Genomic DNA, 18,520 nt, shown 5'->3' with positions numbered 1-18,520 from the left:
AGGAAAAAATATGATCGCTTCAGATAGTGTTACCAACTTCAAAATTATCACCACTTAGCGTCTGGCGTTGAACCTTTATAATGACTTGATTAGAAAATATTCTCATCATTTTGCCAGCTTGTCAATATATGCGTTTTTACGGTGCGGTGCGATGTTTAATTGTTATTTTGGGAGAAAATTATGTGGGTTTTGATTTTTCGATGCTAACAAGGATGATTAACTTTAAATAAACTCTTTTAATTACCGTTTTTTTTTTCTTAAGATGTCTACATTTTGAAAAATGCAATCTTTTAACATCCGATATGAGAATAATATTTTGTTCTTTTTTCAAGCTAACTTCGCTTAATTAAGATTCAAATAAATGAAAAGTCTCTTTATATCTGTTAGAACTCTCATTTCAAGTTTTTAAAGCAAAATTCCATTTTCTGTTATGAGTCAAAAATCAAAATGCTGAATAGATGGTTTATTTTATTTTTTGGGTCAACTGTGTCAGGGTTCATACCCTTAAGGGAGAAAAAAATTCAAGCACTTTTCAAGTACTTTACAAGGCAAAAAAAATTTTCTTCAAGGCAATATCATAAATTTGTACTAAAAATATTGTATGAAGATTTCATTCAATGCAAACATATAAATAATAGGTAATATAATAAAAAAGTAAAGAAAAACAAAATTTCCTTTCCTACAACAACAGACTCTGATAAAAAAAAGATCCACTGTGTTGAAAGTTTTTCTGCAAATGTCTGAAAAACTTGGCCATAAAGAGGAGCAGGTTCTACGAGGTTTAATTTTGAAATCTTCACATTCAAAGTATATTTTATAGAATATGCAAGTTAATAATTTATAAGAAAAAAAAAAGAACCTTTCCTGAGTGATTTTAATTTTTATCAGAAGAAACCACAATGCCTAAATTCAATGGAATTGCTAGAGGACGTTTTGATTGATAGAGGTTCATACACATATAAGGGCGGTTAGGATCAAAAACACAACCCAGAAGGTAATTTCCGGTTGCACTAAGTTTAATAGTATTAGACTTTTGATAATTGTTTATGGGTATCAAAGTATAAATCAATCAATCGATTTCATACAAAATCACCTGTAAGTCTCACTGAGCTAATCGGGGGGGGGGGGGGGGAATTTTTAAAACTAAGACCCCTATTACTTAAATATACATGTGTACAGCAACTACTTTTGATACATATAAAATTCATTTCTTATGTTAAAATAATTTATGAAGTTAAAATATTGCGCAGATAAGTGCCTGTTGATAACCAGCAACAAGCAAAGGGCCAAACTAGGTTGGTCCTAGTCAATTTATTTGACCCCAATGAATATCAGTGACCTTCCTTAAGCTATCTACCCCTTTGCTGATTACAGCCTCTTCTGGCAAATGCCCCACAACCCAACAAAAGTAGTAATTTCGAATATTTGAGGTAAAGGGGCAAAATTGGAAGTAGGGAGGTGAAAGCAAAACAAACTCTACTGGATTTCCAGTGAATAACCAAAACACAATCACCCGTGTTATATACCTTAATTATTTTAGCAGACATAAAAAAATGATGTACTTATAAATTCAACATTAAAAAATTGTATAACTCAACTTTATCATTAAAATAAAAACTTTAAGTCAAAATGTTAAGTGCTCAATCGCTTAAATTAAAATTTTTTTCAAAAAATCTGTAATAACCAAGAATTAGCTAATGATAAAATTAAAATCAAAATTGCAAAATTAAGCAAGTATATATGTAATTAAACAAAACAAAAATAATTAACTTTTTAGTTATTAAAAATATAAACAAGCTAATCTTATGTAGCATGTGTCAAAATAATTTCTAATGGGCAAAAAATATAAAAATATTTACAAGATGCAAAAGGGTTGAAACCTCAAACAAGAGAAGCAAATTGTCACAAATTAAGTTCAATGCTGGCATGTTTCCCTTAAAATAAATTCATTAATTTTTTACTAAAATTAAACATAAAATACATCATAAAATTAAACATAATCTAAGGTAGCATGTATGAAAATAACATCTGATTAGCCAAAATATTTAAATATTTGGAAGATGCAAAAAGATTCAAATTTCAACACGAGAAGCAATTTTCCGCGAAGTCTGAGTAAGTTCAACGTTGGCATGCTTTCCATAAAATAAATTTATTAATATTTTACTAAAATTAAACATAAAATATGCTAATCTGAGGTAGTATATGCGAAAATAGCAATCGATTAGCCAAAATATTTAAATATTTGCAGGATGTAAAAAGATTGAAATTTCAAAAAACAGAGAAATTTTTCGCGAAATTCGTGAAAGTTCAATGTTGTTATGGTTTACAAAATAATTCCTTTTTTAGACATGGAAATTAAACAAAAAATAAACTAATCTGAGGTACTATACGTCAAAATAGCTTCCGATTGTAAAAAACTTCAAAATATTTACAAGATGGAAAAGGATTGAAATCCCAAACAGGGAAGCGATTTTTCGCGATGTTGCAAATCGAACGCATGTTCAGAAAATAGCATTAGTAAAATACTTTATTAAAAGTTTTAAGCACAATCCGATGATTTTTGAAAGAATTTTAGCACCAAGAAACTTTTCCAAGGTTTTAAAACTTTTTCAAAGTTTTCAAGCACTTGAAAATGAACTTTTTTTTTCAAGCACTTTTCAAGGTTTTTCAAGGGCGTACGAACCCTGTGTGTCCACAGATATTAATGATATGTTTGTCATAGGACTCTAAAATGCAGTTTTAAAATAATTTTGACTCTAAAATGCAATTTTAAAATAATTTTATCAAAAATATTTCTTTTACAAGCCGTTTTTATACTTCTGATGCCTTCACTTTGAGAATTGCGATCTCTTTGCATCCGCTATGGGAATCCGATTTTTCGAATTTTTAATGATTATTACGCTTTTTTAAGAGGTAAACAATTGAAATATCTTTTTATTTTTGTTAAAATTACGGAATTTATAAGTTTTGAACGAAATTCTGTGCTTTTTAAGAGTGTCTTGGGTCAAAAAGTTGAATGCTGAACCCTATTCTGAATTTTATTTTATTTATTTATAGTTTTGTTACAATTATTTTAAGTACTGTACAGAAATATATCTAGTATAATTTAACATAATGTAGAATGGTAGATAAAGATTGATACTTGAAAGAGCGATGCCCCCCCCCCCCCCCCCGCCAAATATCAGAAAAAAATCCGGAATGATTTTCTCGACGTAGAAGAGGAAAACACTCAACTTTAAATTTAATTGATGCAGTTTGTGCCATCTCTAAATTCTAAAATTTCGTTTTAAACAAAAATTTTTTTTTTGCGAAATTTTTTGATTTTTTTTACAAAATTAATTCATTTTTCACAAAATTATTTGATTTTTCACAAAAAACGGACCCTGCGAAAAATCCTGGACAGACCCCTGACCTGTGTGAAGCACTCTGGATCAAGTTTGGTCCAAAATGGCAGATGCATCGGCTCATCCACCACAGAGGCCTTAACGAGTAGCACAGACAATAACAGAAGAGAATCTTTTCACTTTTCAACATCGTTTACATTGCACCTTTAGGGGGTTGCTTTCAAAAGTGCTGGAAGTAAAAGGAAACTTGAACCGTTCTCAATGTATCGCAAAATTAAAACCAAACACCTAAAAATCGTACAAATTTGCCATAAGACCGTACAATTGTACAAAACGTATGAAAATCTTACAATGTACGGCTAAATCGTACAAGTTGGTAGCTATGCATATATCATAAAATGAGCTTCATTAATAGGGAGACTTAAAATTCTCGAAGGATATCCCATTTGTGATGAATAAAATTTCTCTATATCATACCTGCCAACATACACTGGGAAATAATCCAGTAGATCATTAAAAAATACAGTAAATGTTTAAGACGGATTTTTCGTTCTTAGTTAGGAAATAAAAGAATTTTTTATTATCCTTAGTACAACCAAATGTTTTAAACATCTTATATACAAACAAGAGAAATGATCAAAATCCAGGAATCTCCTGGAAAAACCAGTAGAGTTGGCAGGTATGCTATATAATACAATTACGTAAACCACATGGTCAAGGGCGGATACAGATTACTATTTTAGGGGGGGGGGGCATGCTAAAAAGACAGAGACAACTGTGGACTAATTTAATGAAAGGCAACATATTTGTTTTCGAAAAAATGTTCAGGAGGTAAAAATAACGAATTAGATTAACTGCATAATCATTTTTTTCGTTTCCTGGTTGCATAATTGAGTACGAAGTGATGACAGGTTACGTCTCACAGTACGAAATTTTCAAATTAAAAAATCAAGGAGATAGCTATTTTAATTTTGGATATCGGTCTTTGTTTGAAAAACCTGGTGATGTGCCCTTTTGAACGAAAGCCTGAATGTTGATAGGGCCAATTTCACCAAAATCCAAACATATTAAGCACCTACTATTTTCATATCAAAATACTTGATCCTAAAGTTAGTGTATCAAGTGTCCATGAGCCTAATCTAACATTTAATTCAAAACACCGTAAACTATATTCTTGGGATCCGAAACTAAGAATTTTTCCTACGTTGATTACTTTGCAGGTGTTCATGATCCAATTTTTTCATTAAATGCATGATACGATTGAATGGAACGAAGGTAAAAACCAAGAATACTACCCCTGAACACCGTGCTAAAAATATTTTATTTTGGAAAATTCCGAGAAAAAAATGAAAAAAAAAATTTAAGTGGTGAAACTTTCAACGCTGAATAAATTATAAGGGTAACTACTTTAAAGGTAGACCACCTTTGTTTAAAATAAAAGATGAGCTCAAATTGCTAAAAAAAAAGTTTGAGGCTAAACTAGACATGCATGTCTGTCTTCTTCATCAAGAGTCACTTTATCCACTGATTTCATTGTCGTCATTGGTCGTCACCGCCACAGAAGAGATTGGGTTTTGACCAAGATAACCTACAGTATCATCTCTCATCTCCATAGCGAGTCTTGAGTATGTGGAGAACATCATTCTTCTGATCTGTACTCACAGGAAGAGTTAGGAGTTGTGGTGGCAGAATCTCAAGTAGATCATCCTCACTCTTTATTTTTCTCAATACAGAATGGAAGACTTCAAAGCAATGATGAAACATGCATTTGACCCTGGTGGAAATTTCTACAGATCGGCAGGGAGTTTAAATTTTAATCATTTTGGCATTAGCTATTTTGTTATAAAACATCAAATGTTTTATAAGACATATATTCCATTCGCCACCAATGTTTTTTACCACCCCAACCTGGTTGTATGACTCCTTGTATTCTTTGTTTTTTGATTTCCAAGTGTTGATATTTTTTTCCAATCTACCAACGACATTGTCAGCATTCAAAGGAACATAATCTTGAGGGGTTTGATAATAGGCAGAGAAAATTTCTTCAGCCGATAGGAGAGAATATGAATAATGTAAGCATTTTTGTTTTGCCTCCACATGCTTTGCAGAAAAGACAAGGAGTGTCAACGCTACTTAAATCTTGGCTTAGTAGATGGGAAAGTAAGCTAGAACCAATCTCCATAGCTCCTCTTCCACTTTGTGCTTCTGTCCAAGTGTAGAATGTCCTCGAGCTTAAGAAGATGCCGCAAAACGTAAAAAATGCTGTTTGGAGCCTATAAAAAAAACCTTAACCAATTGGAGTTATACTAATGGGTGCACTTGCTGTAAATCAAAAACAGCTACCTTAGAATTGCCTTGGGGTTCGGTTTCTTTTATCAGCTCCAGTTAATCTAGGAGTAGGGATGATGAGATACTGGAGAAACAAATGAACAAAAAGCAAGCGAAAAACATACTTGTAAATAGACCTGCTTAAATGATAGCACGTTTGCCGAAAAAGGTTGTGAATACATCATAACAATAGCAAACTTTGTCATTTCTATTTATCATACTACCTATGCTCGGATGTTTTGTCCTTCTCCGAATTCAAAGCTGAAATACCAGGTAGCAATTCTGAGATTTTGAATATGTGCTTTTGAAAAAAACCCACGCAGTTTTTGTTCAACAGATTCAATCAGGTGTATTCCCTTTTGTTTGCCATTTGATTGAGACCACCTAAAAGACATAGAAAATGCCAAAAAAAAAAACTTTGTTTTCTGAAAAGTGGATATGTTCTCTTTAGATAAATTACTCCCCAAATAAGAGCAATCAAAACATTGTGCTGAAAGTACAAGTTAAAGTCAATTTGAATAACTTATCGGAAGTAGTATTTCAAAATCCCCCCCCCCTTCCCGAGAAGCCCAGATTTTCCGAGTGAATGGCCACCACACACACGTGCAGATGTTTATTTTTTATTTAATTTTTTAAAGAAAACTAAATGAACTGTTAAATCCAAACCTCTTAATACACCTGATCTACCCCTAATGAATGTTGTTGGGTTCTTGCTAAACAGATACTTCATGTAGATGGGACATTTGCTAGAAAATTAACCTTTAGAAGTTATGGTTCCAAGGGAGAAAACAAAATTCAAACCTAACCGTGCAAAAATTGATCTGCTCTGTCAAACAAGAAGGACCATTCTCGAAGATAGTTAATAATACCATCATGTTTTTTCTTTCATAACATAAGGGTATAATCTTTTGTGCGAAAAAATAGTTGTCTTAGTATTTGCGAGTTTTCTGTGTTCTTCATCCAAGTTTTTTATGTCACCACCAAAATATAAGCAAAATTTTCTGGGACAAGCCTTTTTTTCTGTTGAACACTTTTACTGTGTGATGAGAAAAAAATATGGCCCAAATAAATCTTAAAAATTCCATGCATAAACTTTTAAATTATAATAAATTACTTTAGCATGTGTAGTCAAATGCAATATCCTGTCAGATTTTGTAATGATAGAACAAGATCATAGGTATAGATTACAATACTAATCTAAGTAAATTTTATTATATGCATCATGAAAGCAATCAAACAATTGTAAAACTAACGTAGAAAAATGAATATGTTTTATTAATGCTTACTTTGAAAGCTAATTCATGTCCTCGCCACACCCAGATGCCCGAGATGGTGCTGTTATTATCCTCTCCAAACAAGCAGACACTTCCAAATGCATTCTTCCTCATTTTATCCAACCTTTGAAACATGCCTGTAACACAAAAGGAATAGTTACAATCAGCATAGGAAATAAGCGGTATTGCATCGCAGTTTGTGATTCAAAATGTACGAAACACGATGCCATGTCACAAATTGCTTTAAATTTTGCCATGCAAAAAAAAAAAAAAAAACCAGCATTTTTTAAATGGTTTTAGATGACTATTTTTATCCAACAGGGTACAAATTGTTTTATTTTTTTAAAAAATTATATAAATGTATTTTTTTGAAAATTTCATATCCTAACTGTCATTGTTCAAAACAGGAGGGGGGTATACAAAGAAGGGGGTCTTAGGGTTCCACCCCCCCCCAGAAAAATTTTGGTCTGACATTTAAATGTTAGTTTGAATTTAAAATTTCCAAAAAATATTGTTCCAAAACTTGAATGTCTTTCATATGTATATTAATAAATAATGCTTTTAGTGAATCAAAACTGGATTTCAATAACATACTACCTTCCCCAAAGCTCCGCATGAAAGTTTTAAAATCCTTCCCAAAATTATTTTCTGGTTACGGCCCTGGTTTAAAACGTTTTAAATGCACAAGATAACATTTCTTGAAACTTGTTTGTTTTCTTGTTGAAAATGTAATTTAACAAATGTCGCAAAACTGCTTTTTAATTTTACAGTACTCAACAACATCAAAATTTGAGGAGCAATCCCCTAAAGATAAGTACCTTAAATATGTAATTTATTGAGGACAGAAACATTAATAGTATAAATTTAAAATATCAGGAAATAAAACAAAAAAGTTCCAACACTCGCCTCCAATGAGATTGCAGCTCATGAAGGTGAGAGTAAGCTCTTGAGGATACAAGTATTCACAATACCATATAGAATAGTTTTCAGCATCAAATTTTTCCCAGAAATATTTGATGGATACACTTTCGTCTTCATTGCTGTACACACGCTTGAATTCGTCCATAATGAAGGTCCTTAAAGAATAAAAGAATTTATATCAATTTACTTGAAGCTTAACTCTGCTACAACTATTCAGTACAGTTGAACTCTTTTATAACGAGAACTGATTTATGGAGCAGGGATCACGTTAGGAATTTGTCACAGCGCCTAATAAGGTATAATTGTAAATTCGGCGAAAAAAAATTCTAATTTGGTGAAATTATTGGCAAACATAAAATTCTCCAAAATTTCCATAGAAAAAAAATTATCTCCCTGCTCGAAGATTGTCAAAAATGAAGTTTTACTTCATTCTCTGATTAAATATTTCTACAGACAAAAATATATCAGGAAAGGATACTATTTATGAAGACTTTTGAAATTTGGCTAACACTTTTAAAGTTTGGCAATCTACTGCCTAAAAATTTGAAATACCTAGTACGGTCCCGAGTTAGGATTAAATCTACAGGAACAAAACTTATTTTTAACAAGCAAACTCTGCTTGAAGCAGTCAAAGTAATTTGTAAATGTTTGTTTATTTCTTTCTCAGAAAAGATTCTACTTTTGGAAAAATTCCATAAACATCTTGACATACATGGCTCCTCAAGTGTAGAAAACCTTCAAAATATTTTGAAGCTACAGATGCAAATGTCAATGTTTTTCAGACCCCATGTTCCTCGAAAACAATAACAAGAAAAAGGACATCAAGACAGTTCAAATCAACTAACCAACTTCTTTGGTACTGTACAGAAAAAACGAAACGACAAAGCAAGCAGGTATAAATTATGATTTTTTTCACAAACCGGTTTTTTACGAGCTCTCCGTTATAACTAGCAAATATGGGGGCCCCTTTGCACTTCTTATAAAAAAAGTTCTACTGTACTGTAATAAATTGAAAAGTTATGCAACAGTGCAAGACTTAATTATAAATAATATTATGAAGGTTTTTACGATGAACATTAAAAGTAACATTATAATAAAATAATGATACTTCTTAAGGTGCAGCAGTCGAACTCTAGAAACATTCAACTGCTCCAATAAATTGTCTGTTGAATAATTGTCTAATCCAGCTAATCCATATCAGTTATCAATTATGTGTGATCTGTGTGAAAATTATATTTATATTACTTTAGAAATTTGAGATACATTATAATTACATCATTGTTCAACAATGAATTTTCATTTGAAGGCTTACCTAAACTTTTGCAAGAAATTAGTTGTTAAAAACTATCGTAATCAGGGTATCTGCTACATTTCAAGTTTTGAAATGCATGACTTTCCCAGACTTTTGCTCGTAACTTTCCATGACTCACGAGATGCAATTTTTCCAGAAGAAACATTCATTTTTCACAAGAATTATCTAAATTTGTGTTTTGTGAAAATTAAATTACAGCCATATGATCTATGCTTTGGAGATAAATTTGAATTTTTTAAACATACGTGAAATGTAACTTAGCTTGGCTATTATTATGACTAAAAAACAATTTATGCAACAATGGCTAGTGATACGCATGAAATAATTAGAGTTTCAACTTAATTATTTTTCTACCAAGGACATACAATTATAGATCTAAAATTTCTGGAAATATTTTTTGGATTCCAATAAATCAAACAAAGTTTTTATATTAGTAAGAATTTACATGAAAACAAATTTATTATTTTTTCTCAGAAGAATCTAATGTGACAATTTTTCAATCACTAAAAATACTGAAAAAAAAAGTTTCAGTTGCAAAATGAGTTTTCAAAATAAAAGAAGCTTCAAACAAACAGCACAAATGATGTAAAACTACTGGTTAACAGCAATAACCAGCTATACTACTGCCAAAGTTTCAGGATAGGCTACAAATATTGAAAAAATCTCGATTGAAAATTCCCCGATTTCTGTATTTTAATGATGTATGAATAGTCCTTAATTCACTATTTTATTTTCTAAAATGTTCATTAACTTAAGACACTGCTGAATTTTTATGCTTCTCTTGAATCAACTCTGATACAAATGATTTTAAATTTCCAAGTCGAATGAGATAGGAAAAAATTAGAAATACTCCCAAAATAAGTCTCCAACTACACAATTAGACAAAAAGGGAGATTAAAAATAATGCTAAACACAAAATTATAAACGTTCAAATGGTAGAATATCACTGTACAGAAAAATGAGCGAGTATTATAGTAGCAGATGCATTCTATGACCAATTTCGATCATAGTGAAAATCCACGACTTTCCATACGCGCAGACACCCTATATGATTCATGTTCTAATTACTTTGGAACATCGGAACAAATTTTATCTGATGCAGGAAAATAAGGGGCTTCTATGGATATTTAATTCTAATTTTAGCAAGCAATTTTCGTCCTCATATTAGTGAATTTATGAAAAAATAAATTAAAATTGGAATAAACTAATAAATAATGGTTAATTAATTAGATTTTAGATTATTACATTGTCGTCGGGTCCAAAGTCGCATTCTTAATTTCATAAGAATCCAATCGCAGGAAGTGGGGGAAATTAGAGTTTTAAGATTCCATTACAAGTATACACATACAAGTGTAGCTAATAAAAGCGTGTTTATAATCAAAAAAAAAAGGATGAGAGCATTACAAACTGCTAAACATCAATACGTTAGCTGTTATATATAAACAAGTGTCATTGTCTAACTGATTTTTTAAAATAAATCTGGCTGTTGTGTGGCTCAAAAATTTGATTTACCCTACACCTCCATTCAACTCATTTTAGAATCAAAAATTATCAACTGAATTAAGAAGTCGAATATTTAGTTAATAGTTGTTTGTGTATATAACAGTTAATGGCGGGTTTAGTACATGTGTGAATGAAGAAGCATATGCTTTTCTGATCAGGTTAGGCAGCAATGGAATTAATTTTTTTTTCGCAATATCAGCATTAAAATCAGATATTAGCTTATTATTCATTAAAAGGGTATTTGAGATTCTAACAACATTTGCTGCAGGCAAACATTTAAAACTGCATAAAACTTAACTGCAGTAAGAATTGGGAAAGCTTGATAAAATTATATGAAGGAAAATAAATTACATTAAAATCGAAGTTTTACCCTTTAGGGAATTGCTCAAATGGATCTTTGGATTTTGGCTCTTGTGCTAATGCAAGTTCAGTTTCATCTGGTTCTTCAGCATCTTCTTGTTTAGGTTTGGATTGCTTTTTTTTCTCTTCCTTTGGCTTCTGAGGTTTGTCTTCCTTTGGCTTAGCAGGCTTTTCGCCACCTAATTTCTGTTGCAATTCAGCAAACTTTTTTGCTGAAAAAAAGGCAAAGCATGGTTAGAAATACCAGAAAGATCTAGTTAAAAGATTAAATAAACTTCATTATAAAACTCTTTGCATAAACTGGCAATACAATAGATAATTCAAATTTTGAACATGCTATTTGCAACATCAATAACTTTTATCACATTCAATGAAGGGAAATTTTTCAACAGATAGTAAGCACAAATCTCAACACACACTCACACAACTTTATCAACTGCAATCTAAATACCATATCAATGTAATTGCTTAACTTGTGCCGCATTGAGGTCCTAAACACCAACTTCGTTACCAGACAAATTATCAACAACTAGTCAAAATTGTAGTTGCATCCTAAAAGTAACGGAAGTATGGTCTTTTTACACCGCCTTAATTTTATCAGATTAAATTTAGCATTAGATAAGAAATAATTTTTCAGAAATGCCTTAGTTTGGCATGCATTATTACATTAAAGGGGGGCCCAGAGCCTGAAAGTAGACCTGATGTAGGCCGAAAGTATTTCAGATTATATTTGTGACAGTTAAGCATGCTATATACGACATGCTATTACTGGGGATCAAGATCATCAACATTAAAAAGTACCTATTGCGCCGTCATCAGGCCGGTACTTGAGTATTGCTCCGCCGTTTGGGCACATGCGTCCGATTCTGCCAAAGACATTTTAGACTCAGTCCAATATAGAGCATCCAAAATTATCATTGGTGCAGTGTCATCTGCTAACACCAAGGTTAAACTCGAAAGTGGTCTTGTTTCCCTCAACAACAGACAGAAATTTGCTACTGTGAAGTTGACAAATAAAATCAGAAGCCACAATAAAGACCACATTGCTTACAGAGCTTTTGACGCTTGGATAGGCACATCAAGGATTCAGAGATCATCAACACTGCAGTTAGACAGGGATATCAGAGAGGCCATTCATCTTGCGCGTTCTTCCTTGGACATAACTCAAGAACCACTCTTTCCATTTAGACCTCATAAGAGTACTAAAATCAATACTTATCTACTTGAACCATGTTCTAAAAAAGAACCTACTGAAATCTTATTACAGAAAGGCGGAGACACTGTTCGTTCACTTGCCAATGAAAACAGTGTATTAATCTACACAGATGGTTCCTCTGACATTGACTGTAATAGAGGTGGCGCAGGCATCTCCATCATTTATCCCTCAGGAAACAATGTCAAACTTAAAATATCCACTGGTCAGATCGCCTCAAACTTCACCAGCAAACTCATTGCTATTAATGAGGCTCTTTCTTATTGTCTCTCTTCTCCCACTCCTAAAAACCAAATAGAAGAAATTGTGATCTTTTCCGACTCAAAATCAGCACTCAAAGCCATACGTAACGGCGTGAAAAAACCAACGCAAGAATCTAATTTTCTTCTCCACTCATTCAACATAACTTGTGTTCTCCAGTAGATCGCCACTCATGTCGGAATCGAGGGAAATGAGTGCAGATGCCCTAGCCAAGGATACACGTGACCAAGATCAACCTCTAACAGCCACTTTCACAGACGTGAATGCTGTTGCCAGGCGAAGGATCTACGATCAGCTTTCAGCAAGGCAACAATCCCCAACCTTCACTGCCCAAGAAACCTCTCTTCAACAGCTAGGCTACGCACTGGACATTTCAAGGACATGAAGATATTACCAACTAATAATAAATCCTATCCCACCTGCAAGCACGGTCCCCATTTACAACTCACCCCGGATCATGTTTTTAATTGTCAGGCCATTATTCGCTCCCTCCTCCAACTTGGAGCACCACCAATTGAAATCCTGTACAGCCATCGGGCTCCAGAATTAGCAGATGTTGTTATCAAGACTTTTGGAGACATCTAAACCTTTCGCACTCTGCACATCAGACTCGACAACATATACGACATAACGGGAATTTTTCACAAAAATATAAAAAAGAAAAATTACTATTTTTTTTTCTTTTTTACACAAAGGGGATCCAAAAAAAAAAAAAGAGGCCTGAATCCCCAACCCCTTTGAATTGTCTTCATACATCAATGCAAGTCACATGTCTTTTTTTTTTTTTATCTAGAAACAAAAAAAAAAAAAAAAAAAAACATCACAGTTGCATAAATCAATAAAACCGACAGGTTCTGATTCATGCAGCAGCAATGTTAAAAACTTGGAATCACAATTACAACAAAATTATGCATTTACTTGAGACATAATTTAGTGTTTCACACATTCCAGCTGGAAGTAATGTGTATAAAGGTGTCCCTCCTACAACATTCAGATTTTAAAAATATGTTACTGCAGTGTGAACTACTATAGTATGAACTTAACAGACCTTAAAACCAAGTTAATTTATAAAGAAAATGTTTGACACTAACATTTGCTATTAAAAGGAAGTGAAAAAGTAAACAAAATGCTTTACAAATTAAAGTTTAGTATTTTTCAAAAATTTTAACTACCAGAAATTTGACAACAATTAAAAATTTAAGACTAAAAATTAAAAAAAATTAAATAGTTTAGAAAGTTTAATTACCATCAAACTGAGCCATCTTATCACACAACTTCACATCACCTAGGATAGCTTTGAATTGTAGCTGGTTTATAAGAGTTTTGAACCACCTATTTACATTTTGATAAGGAGCTCTAAAGGAAGGTTCAAGAACCTGAAAGTTTTAAGAGAAGAAAAATATAACATTGTTTAAATTAGTACATCATCAAGTAATATTATCATAGGCTTTGTCATTATTTATTCAATTATAATGAGTTTTTAATTTAAACTCCAATTTTTTGAGGGGTTCTGAAATAAAAGAACATACTATTGCTGCCAAATGAAAAATTCCATGTATGACATAATTGAAAAATCAGATGAAACTTCGCAGGTGGAGATTGATAAATGAAAGGAAAATTTTACACTAATTATAACCTTCTACCCTGACACTGCAAATTATAATGCTGTATTATCCTGTACTTTCTAAGGCAAAATCCAAAAAACATATGTTAAAATATAAAAAAAATTTGAATGCAAAAAGAGTTGGCAAGTTTAAGCCAAGGATGGGAAAAGATTAAATTTTGATGTCAAAAACATTTTATTAATAGAGGCAGTAAATTTATGGATCATTTAAATGCTTTGATAAAGTACTTTTTAGCTGCCTTTTTACAAATAAATACATTTCCATATAGCAGCAAGAATAGATGAACATTTTTTTTAATAAGAAAATTTCAGTACACTTTATAAAGACATAAAATTTTTTTAACTTACAAGTTGGAATAAGGACAATAAGTTACAACACACGCTGATATCAGCTTGGGTGATTCTTTCTCCAACCAAGAACGTCCTTGTCAGCAAATGATCATTAAGAACTTTAAGGACCCTTTTGATGTCTTCTTTTGCTTTTTCAGTACTCTAGGAGGAAAATAACACATTTAATAGGAAATCATAATTATGAACGAGAGAGAAAAAAAAAAGACGAGAAGTGACTGGCATACTTGTTTGTTATACTGCATAATTCCCAAACAAGGGAACACCCACGTACATGCTGAAGGTATGATTTCATGATCTCCAAAATTTATCCATTCCAGAATACGAGTCTGCTCATCAACATTGGCACCTCTCAGCTGCTCATTTCCCACTAGAAATATGTAAATTATTTGAGAAAATAAATTTTAAGATTTGTAAATTTATACTTTTATTTTTGCAGAACAACTTACAGTTAACTCCCGATTATTATCCCCAACCAGTGGTGCAGCGATGGGGGAGGTTTGGGGGTGAAAACACCCAAGAGCATTGGTTTTAACATAAATGCATAATGCATTGGTTCATGCATATAAAAGGGCTGTTTTGATCAAAAAAAAAAAACTTTCAGAAGGTATCTGATGAAAAAACCTCTCCAGAAGGCTGCGATAGTGTCCCCAATCTTTCACATTCAAAAAAAAAAAAAAAAAAAAAACTGCAATGATCAACTGAATGTCGACTAGACATAAATTTTAACTTAACAAATGTCAATTTTTTCCCCCCTAGAGATTCTATTTTTTTTTCTTTCCAATGACATCAAATATGTCACTGAAACCCGACTACTTGAACACTACTTTTAGATCTACGCTATTAACTGCTTTAAATCTACACTACTTACACTTGGAGTTGAGTGACCGGACCAATCGTAACTTTTAAATACATTTTTTATACAATGTTATCATTTTAGCTGTATCTTATTGTCTATAATACCACAGTCAAACCTTGATATTTCGAACCTCCATATCTCAGAACCCTTGATGTTTCAAAAAAAAAAAAAAATCCCCTGCATTTTCTGTAAAAACCTTTATGTATTTTCCATAGTTATCTCGAAATTTATTTTTCGAAACCCTTAATATGTCGCAATTTTAGCACAAAAGCAAGTTTCAATAGTTGTTTTCTTCGGCAATTTTTATAGTAAAACCAGTTTCAGGGACAATTGCTTGACGTTTTTCATCCCTTTTCTTGGAAATTTTGTGAATATGGCAATAGGGGATTGGGACAAGATAATAAGGGAGTGTTGGTATGAGGGAATGCTGTGCTTTCCCGTCCACTTTGAGGAAAGGGGGTCGATTTTTCGTCCGTCAGTTTTCAAGCGAAAACGAAAAATGCGTTCTTCGTTATCATTCTGCGTTTTTAACTCCTACGAAATGACTGCAGTTGAAATTATTGTTCATTTCAAAATCTTATCTTGTGCACTTTCAACAATTTTAAAATTTCAAAGCTGGTAAAATATTAAAGACTAATCCCCCCCCCCCCCCCACCCTGAGAGATCCGAGATTGTACTGTAGTAACATTTCTTACTTCAGATTATCTGCAGTTACTGTGCCACTTTATTCTGCGAATAATCGGGAATTTACTCTTAAGATTATTCACTTTCAGCTATATAAAAGCATATCAATATTTTTTTACAATGTTTTTACATAAAAGTTTTGCCCCATGTACAACCAAAACTCTTTTTGTGCGGCATATGAAAATTTCAATCTGATTGGGACTCAATTGACGATGATATTTATAAAACAGAAGAAGTTATTTATAAAACGAACTAACTTTTTTTATGCGATTTTTTTTTTGCCGTCCTTATCCACCGCACAAAAAGAGGTTTGGCTGTGCTATTAAATTTAAAGTAAACAATTGAGCAAAATATTGCCTCTTAAAACACCCTTACAAATCTATGTGTGAAAACTAGAAATAAAAATTTAGTCTTCGTAAAAACAAATAAAGGAATGATAAAATAAGACCAGCGATCTTATCAGGCTTTTAGAAAACTTATGTCACTATCACAAAAATCAAAATGAGTTTTACAAAATGTGAATGTTTGGAAGAAAAATTTAAGTTCTGTAAAAATACAGAACTTTAATTTTCCTCCATTTACTATATCTCTTGGTGGTTGCTCATGAACCAATGTTTAGCACATGAGCCGTAACAAGAGAGTTGAGATACCGATACAGCAAAATGACTACTTATAATTGAATTGGTGAATGCAAAAGCTATGTAAGTCAAGAATTTCAAATTTTTCAGAAAATAGAAAAAACGCCATAACATCAAATTTTCAAATATTCGAAGAAAAAATTTCCTTCCTTCACAATATGCATTTGTGGTGATGCAAAAATTATGTAGTTTCCATTAAAATTTGGCTCAAGAAAATTTTAAATGTAATTTGGACTTAAGCTGTTTTTGCACTAACTGGTTCTTAGACCTACAGAAAAAAAAATTATCACACGTTCAAAGTATATATTTATTCATGCTTTCATCATCAGAAATGAAGTGATGGTTACTTAACCATCATATTATACAGGAATGCTCAAGCTCTTACAATAGACCATTTTTAACCCATGCATCGTTATAAAAAATATAAAATCATAAAAAATCAGGAAGGATTACAAAAATTGAGTGGCGGTAGCTAAATCTGTAGTTAAAACGTTGTGTATGTTCAAGTCCTGTACCTTTCAAACTACTAATCTGAGTATCTTGTTTTGCAATCTTGCTTCACAGAGCTTGCTTCCATGAAAAACAAATTTTCAATTTTATGCGACTGAAGTGGTTTTTGTTCTCACTGATTTAATTGTTTCTTGTAAAATGTTTACATATTTCTACCTTTACTTTATGACAAACATTCAACAAAATTAAGTTGAGGTGCAATATGAAATGCATCTATGTAAGCTTAGTGGTAAGCAACATTAACTTATGGGAGCATTTAAAACCAATAAACCCAAGCAATTTGTAGGAGCGGGAGTCTCTGAGGGTGCCAAATGGTAAGCAATATTTTCAAAAGTGCTACTATTTTATGCAGAAGATTAAGTTCCAATAATTTCTTAACAAAAAAAACTTAAAAGTATAAAATGATTCTTGCACGTGCATTTTTCAAAATGTAGATATCTAAAGATATTGCCAAGCATTATATTTATTTGGCAGTAGGAGTTATTTATCTCTTGCAGGAGCATCACAAGAATGCCGATTTGTTTTTTTTTTTTTTTTTTTTTGAAAAATTAACAGATTTTGTATAAGCTCATCCCTCTAATTTATTAACTTTAAAAACAGCTCCAAAGATTATTGGTTTTATGCACAGGAACTATGCAAATACAGTCGAACCACCATATAGCGAACTTCCACACATCGAAATTTTCTATATATCGAAATCCCAGCAAATTTCTATGTTCATTACATAGAAAAATCGTTTCTATATATCGAAAAAATCTCTGTATATCAATTTTTTTTTCGAGACATTCGTAGATTTATTTTCCTTTTAGACTGTTTGTCTCGTGAAAAATAAAGGTTAGGGGGGAAAATTATGGTCACTAAAGGTTGCTACGAAACTCATAAGGAATCTGGGGTTGAGGGGTGTGTAGATAGGTCGTTGTTACGTTCTAGAATTCTTAAATTCCTTCAAGTTTATTTCAAATATATAGTTGTAACCAGTAACATTGTAAAATCAGTTTCAAGTCATCCCTTTTGTCTATTGATTATCGTTCCTAATCGTTTTAGCTGCACTAAAAATCATTCAAGTTAAGTAGATTAATTTTTTACTTTTCTCTCGATTTGTCAAAACGAAAATCCCCTAATGTTGCGAATCAAGTTGAATTGCCGAAGAATAAAGATGTATGAAAGCGCAAAAATGTAATTTGTTATTCTTTTAATTATTAACGTTCATTTAATCCGATACTCGTATAAATTAGAAATTAAGTTTCATACACGAAAATTAGCTTTAATTTTAATGTTTTAGGAGATTTTTAGGATAAAATAAGATCGTTGCTATATATCTAATTTTCCCCCCAAAATTTG

General features: G+C 32.0%; 1 protein-coding gene across 1 annotated transcript in view; it reads right to left on the bottom strand.

Annotated features, from left to right (window-relative positions):
• LOC129225634 (elongation factor 1-gamma-like) overlaps nt 1-18,520 on the bottom strand; it is a 41,335-nt gene that overhangs the window by 7,634 nt on the left and 15,181 nt on the right. Inside the window, exons 4-9 of the mRNA XM_054860100.1 lie at nt 14,716-14,858; nt 14,489-14,632; nt 13,763-13,892; nt 11,053-11,254; nt 7,853-8,022; nt 6,959-7,083 (exon numbers count right to left, since the gene is read on the bottom strand). Coding sequence (XP_054716075.1) covers nt 6,959-7,083; nt 7,853-8,022; nt 11,053-11,254; nt 13,763-13,892; nt 14,489-14,632; nt 14,716-14,858 — 914 coding nt within the window. The remainder of the gene's footprint in view (nt 1-6,958; nt 7,084-7,852; nt 8,023-11,052; nt 11,255-13,762; nt 13,893-14,488; nt 14,633-14,715; nt 14,859-18,520) is intronic.

This window comes from Uloborus diversus, chromosome 7 (assembly GCF_026930045.1).
Source record: "Uloborus diversus isolate 005 chromosome 7, Udiv.v.3.1, whole genome shotgun sequence".
Classification (NCBI taxonomy): Eukaryota; Metazoa; Arthropoda; class Arachnida; order Araneae; family Uloboridae; genus Uloborus; species Uloborus diversus.
Note: the sequence above shows the minus strand (reverse complement) of the source record. Positions and strands in the feature narration are given on the sequence as shown.